Source organism: Stegostoma tigrinum, chromosome 2, assembly GCF_030684315.1.
Source record: "Stegostoma tigrinum isolate sSteTig4 chromosome 2, sSteTig4.hap1, whole genome shotgun sequence".
Lineage (NCBI taxonomy): Eukaryota > Metazoa > Chordata > Chondrichthyes > Orectolobiformes > Stegostomatidae > Stegostoma > Stegostoma tigrinum.
This window is the reverse complement of record NC_081355.1, coordinates 15286379-15291997: the sequence shown is the minus strand read 5'-3', so window position 1 is coordinate 15291997 and position 5619 is coordinate 15286379. Positions and strand designations below refer to the sequence as shown.

Genomic DNA, 5619 nt, shown 5'->3' with positions numbered 1-5619 from the left:
ATTGACGTGTTGAGGAATGTTATGTCATACTCCCCCAGAAAAGTATGACTTATACACTGGACCTAGACTAGACTTCCTGGGCCAGAGTTAAGGCTTCACCACTGTATGCCTATGCACACTTTTGGGGTCCATTAGCTCAGTTGGTTGGATAGCTGGTTTGCCATTCAGGGAGATGCCAACAGCATGATTCCTGCACCGATTGTGGTTATGATGAAGGTCTTGCTTTATCAATCTTGTCCCTTGCCTGAGGTATGGAAATTTCCCGATGAAACTCACCCCCAGTCATGCATCTGTAAGGAGACTTCAGTCTTCTGAGATTATGACTTTACCTTTACTTACTCTTTTAATTGCAATTTTTATTGCGTCGAGTGTGATACAGTATAAGTTTATCTGCAATTTCCACTTTTCAGGAAGGTGCTGCTTTCTCAATGGACCAGGCATAATGGAGACGTTGAATTACACCACCTGTATTCCATTTAGTGTAATCACAACATGCTGCAAAAGTTCTCCTACTTATGTGGCGTTTGAAAGCCGCCAGTTTTGTTTTCAAACTCTGCATCACCATCTATTTAGGCGTAACATCAACATATTGCTCACATTCCTATGTGTGTTTTTTTTCCACTAAGCTGTCGATGACAAATACATGTGCTTGACAGTGAAACTGGAGGAAAAAACAGAGGGAATCAGCCTCGAATTCCAGGCATGTAACTGATATGCTACCGGTTAAAATGGGACAAGACCACGATGGCCATGAATGTAATTGGGAGGGTCACTGTTTCACCACAGCAAGAACAAAAGCCGAGAGCAATAGGAAATCTTATTAGGTAAAATTAATTTGCGTCGCCAAACAGAGGAGTGTTCTCGTTTTGTCCAGGTCAAGGTGAAAGACTGGAAATCTCAATTTGATCTGTGGATGTGAAACCGAGGACTGCAGCCTCTATTGCAAATCATACAGTGTGAAAAGTTGCGTCTCTCAATTCAACAATCAGATCGGGGAGCGCCTCTACCTTTCAAAAATAGACATTGTTATGTCCTGGATCAGCATTGATGTTTCGTGCGTCCGCCTAATGTGACGCATTCTGTTTTATGGTGGGGCGAGCTTATTTTCTTTGAATAGCCTATATTCTGAATCTGTAGGTCCGGTGTTGTTTGCAATGCCTGAAATTCCTGAACCCCACTGTTATATCTGTCGCCTCCGCTCAAGTCAGCATGGTAAGCAGAATGTGACATCTACGCGTAGAATCGATTACTGTTGGAGTGAGGAACAGCATTCATTGTCTACAGTGAAGGCAATGTGTATCACAGTCTCCCCACTAAAGTGCAGCACTTCCAAGTCATAAGCAGATTCTCTCTGTGACCCCTTGACCTAATTAAGGCAAGAGCAAGATTTGGCGAGATCAGCGAAGAAAAACGTTTGTGGGTACAGCCGCATGAATAGTGATTGACAGCGTGTCACTTCTTTTTGTGGAGGAGTTCAATACCCTGTGCAGCATTGCACATCAGTAAATATTTCTGCGTTCCATTTTCATTTCATCTCAGAATTAAGGTCATCACTGAATTGGAAGGTAAAGTGTTGACAAACTAATTGCGCACAGACGGAAGCCCGGAAATGATACAAAATGAAAAGCACACAAAGATTTGGTTTGACACATGCAAACCAAAACACGTGCACTCGCGGATTTCGACCTTGTCAAATCCGTAAACAGAGAGCGGGGCACACGATCATTTCAATACATTGCTGGTGAAGTCCCTCCCGGTGAGACCGTAAACGCGAGTCGGGGATTGTGTTTCACAGACTTGCTGCGGTTACACTGAAGCTTGGGAGGACAACCTGTCACCGTTCTTTACCAGACAGGATCAAAAGCCGAGAGAGCCCGAGGTATCCCCCACGCACTTGTCCACTGGTAACAGCGTCCCGGCTGTCGCTGCCTAACTTCCCCGCGTTTGTGTGCAATTCACACCAACCCGCACAGCATGAATACTTGCAGTCCGTTTACCGCCCCAGTGTTTAGATTATTTAGCAACACCAAAATGAAATACAAATGGAAAGTAAACGGTTTCCGGAGAAGTGGGGAATAAAATGATTCAGCGCTCTCCGGGGCAGGGGTTCCTGTTTAATAATAAAGGGACAAAGAGAGTAATATGAGTGGCACTTGCTGCCTCTTTGGGACCTTGTTGGCAGCTTTTATAATGTCTTGTTTCCGCGCCCTTCCTCCACGCCTCCTGCTTTATTTACTGTAAGTGTTCAGGAAACAGCCCGAGTCTATTTCACGCTGTTCGAATTCTACAGCGGCCCAGGGAGAATCCACCCAACAGGTGTAGAGGGGTGGCTGGAAAGGTACGGCACAATTAAGTCACAACAACACTTCTGTTTTCAGCCCCTATGCTTTTTATTTATACCCGTCAGCTGTGTGAATGTTCTCCTAAATGAGGGTCCAGGGCTGGGATGGGGCTGGGGCTGCTGCAGGAAATTAGGGGAAAGATTTGGAAATGTATCTCTCGGATTCCACCAACAACCACCCCCCTCCTCCTCCTCCCCCGCAGGTTCCTCCCACCCACCGATCTCCCCCCCCCCCCCCCCCCCCACCACCCCTGCGGAGGTGTGGAGATGGCTGGATCGAGCAGCGATATGACAACAGGTCTCCGGAATCTCTGGAGATTTAAGGGGGTGCTGGGGTGATTGGTCATGATAAACGCGAACTACCTGGGCGCCTGAAACTTTACCAGAGAGAGAGATAGAAAACAAAACAGCCTCAATTTAACTGGAAGCGACCTCCGCTTTCCAATCACTTAACCAGACCAGGTTCAAGGTGCTGAGCAAGCTGTGTAGAGAGTGGAGGGTTGGAAAAGAACCTTTTATTCCCGTTTGTTGTTTGTATGTGTGTAACGTAACCTCTCTTACAACCATTCTCAAGTCATTGATACCTGTGATCCTCCTCCTCGGGAGTATTTCTGTGGAAGTCAGCGGCCCGGCGAGAGAGGCGACTATGAACTTGGAAGTTCTGGGCGAGAGGGGTTTCGTGGATAAAGCGGCGGCAGTCTGCAGTGACTCAGAGGGCAGTGTCCCCTCACCCCTGTCCGCGGAAGACGAGCTGGGGTCCGATGGAGACTGTACGGCCAACAGCCCGGCACCCACGAATCCGGGTTCCGAGGGGAAAGGCAAAACCTACACCAGGCGCCCCAAGCCCCCTTACTCCTACATCGCTCTGATCGCCATGGCCATTAGGGACTCTGCCTCTGGCCGCCTGACCCTGGCTGAGATCAACGACTACCTGATGAAGAAGTTCCCCTTCTTTCGTGGCTCTTACACTGGCTGGAGGAACTCTGTTCGCCACAACCTGTCCCTCAATGACTGCTTCGTCAAGGTGCTCCGTGACCCATCCAGACCCTGGGGGAAGGACAACTACTGGATGCTGAACCCCAACAGCGAGTACACCTTCGCGGACGGGGTCTTCCGCCGCAGGAGGAAGCGTATTGGCCGCAAACTCCTCAAGGAAGCCACCGGCCCTGGAGACAAACGCCTCGATCTTATGCCTTCAACATCCAGCAAGGATGAAGGAGCCAAGTTCTCCAGCTCGTTTGCCATCGACAGCATCCTGAGCACACCGTTCCAGAGGCGAGAGGACAAGGTGGCGGCGGACGGCGCTACGAGGCTGTTCTGGACCAGTAGACCGCCTCTACCTTACCCTCTCCTCACCTACAGCCCCACCGGCCCGGTACCAGCTTTGTTCCCCGTGAGCCCCGCCGCTAACTCCATGCTGCAGCCTTACCGGCTCGCTGCCGCCTCCCAGCCCGGCTTGATGGTCCCCCGGCTCTCTCATTGCACCAACTCCAAATGCATCCCGGACACGATTCCGATCACGGAGAACTTCCCCTGCGTCCGATTGCCAACGGCGATGCATCCTCAGACCTACCACCCCTACAAGATCGAGTCTTTCATCGTCTAGAAGGCGAACTTTAATGAGAACAAACTTCAAAAGAGGGAGAGAAATGGAGCCTCTCTTTCCGCACTTTTGTTTCTAGAACTTTTAATAGAGCCTCTATGTTGTTGTTTTAACCCTGAGCATCGCCGTGGACCTGGCAAATATTTTGGTTGGAATTTTATTTGTCCCCAATATTTGCTCTTCTGTATACCGACAAAACCAGTTGTCCTGGTCGTAACATAAAGGAACACTATATTACAGGGATTGTAGTAAGTTCATATCTGAACAGATAGATTTTTTTCTTAAGAAGTAAAAGTGTGATCAACTGGTTATCAGAATTTCTGCCTCAAACGATGGCATCACTGTGTGCCAAATAAGTAGCTAACCTGATTTTTAAAAACATAAATATTTATAATTTTGATTTCCAAACAAGAGGTAACCAGATAGGCTTTTTAATGTTGTGGTTTTAAACGGTTTAATTGATGACAATGCTCCAAATGAGTGAATGAGTTTGATAGATCTCAGTACTTCAAGACGGGACCACTGCCAATGTAAGCAGGTGATTTTTTTTGGTGTGTTTTTTTTGGTTTTGTTTATTAAGAGACATGAGCTTTGTATTGTAAAATAAAAGCTTTGATAACAAACCCCATTAGCGTGTGGCGTGCACTGATTTGACAATTGATTGGGTTCCATCTCTGCCGTTTGAGAAGTGGAGTGGGGGAAATAACCGTATCAGGAAAAATGAAGTGAAATAACAAGAATCGGATTGTTTTCTTTTAATTCTTCTTTCAAAAGCCTGTGCGTGTTGAAATGAGAGAGAGGGAGATCAGATTATGAAATGCGATTTGGCTTGAAACGTTTGGGGCGGAGCCAAAACAGGTTGTTTATGCGTTTCAGCCAGCGAGTATAATCCTTTTTTTGAGAGAAAAGCAAAGATTTCGCAGTTTTCATCATTAAACGCGTTTTATTCAGGAACGACCCTGCACCGAGTGAAATCCATGATTAAGAGACTGATTCCCAACAAAAGAAATGACCATCTCTTTAGGAGTTATCCAGTAAATTAAGAGCCAGACTCCTTTTTAATTTTCTCTATTGTTGTGACGGGTGCAAGTACTAACACGTGGTATCGTGTTACCATGCTTTCAGGCCAGTTAATCTCAAACAATTAAAATTAACTAGAGGTACATCCACGGTTGAAACTTGCTCAAGGGCGCTTGCAAAAATGAATCAGCTGGGAGTTTCTAACGAGCCATGAATACACCTCGCCCACGCAGGTGCTGAGTGTAGTATTTTAAGAAGGAATCCAATGACATCAGATCGGAGCCAGCAGCTGAAAAAGATGGAGCTTTCAATGTGGGTATCAAACGTACGAGAGTGCGGCGTGTAAACCTTCTAATAGTACGCGAACAGTTTAAGGGTGCGCAGACTTTTAATGGTCCCTCACGCTCCTGGGACCTCAAAAAGGGTTCATCTACGTTTTTGCACCTCTTCTCTGACCCCTCCCACTTTCCAAACAAAACAATGCATTCGCGACCATTCACATTCAGAGGTCCGAGTCAATGGGATCAAAATGTAAACAAGTTGAATCTTATCACAACATCAAAGTATCTGGTGCAGCTGATGCACATACTTCTTCATGGTATGTATGTCTGCTTCACACTAACCACGCGTAAACGTGAAGATCGCCCGGAGCTGC

At 46.9% G+C, this 5619-nt stretch overlaps 1 protein-coding gene across 3 annotated transcripts; it reads left to right on the top strand.

Annotated features, from left to right (window-relative positions):
• The first annotated feature begins 669 nt into the window (after positions 1–669).
• foxq1b (forkhead box Q1b) lies at positions 670–4572 on the top strand. 3 transcript variants are annotated; one of them, XM_048559623.2, is made up of 2 exons: positions 670–1212; positions 2916–4572. In XM_048559623.2, the coding sequence occupies exons 1-2, from the start codon at positions 1210–1212 to the stop codon at positions 3945–3947; spliced, it is 1035 nt and encodes a 344-aa protein (XP_048415580.1). In that variant the 5' UTR covers positions 670–1209; the 3' UTR covers positions 3948–4572. The 3 variants fall into 3 exon arrangements, with proteins under 3 accessions (XP_048415580.1, XP_048415599.1, XP_048415588.1); XM_048559642.2 differs by lacking the exon at positions 670–1212 and adding an exon at positions 1549–1565; XM_048559631.1 differs by lacking the exon at positions 670–1212 and adding an exon at positions 2263–2338.
• The last annotated feature ends 1047 nt before the right edge of the window (positions 4573–5619 follow it).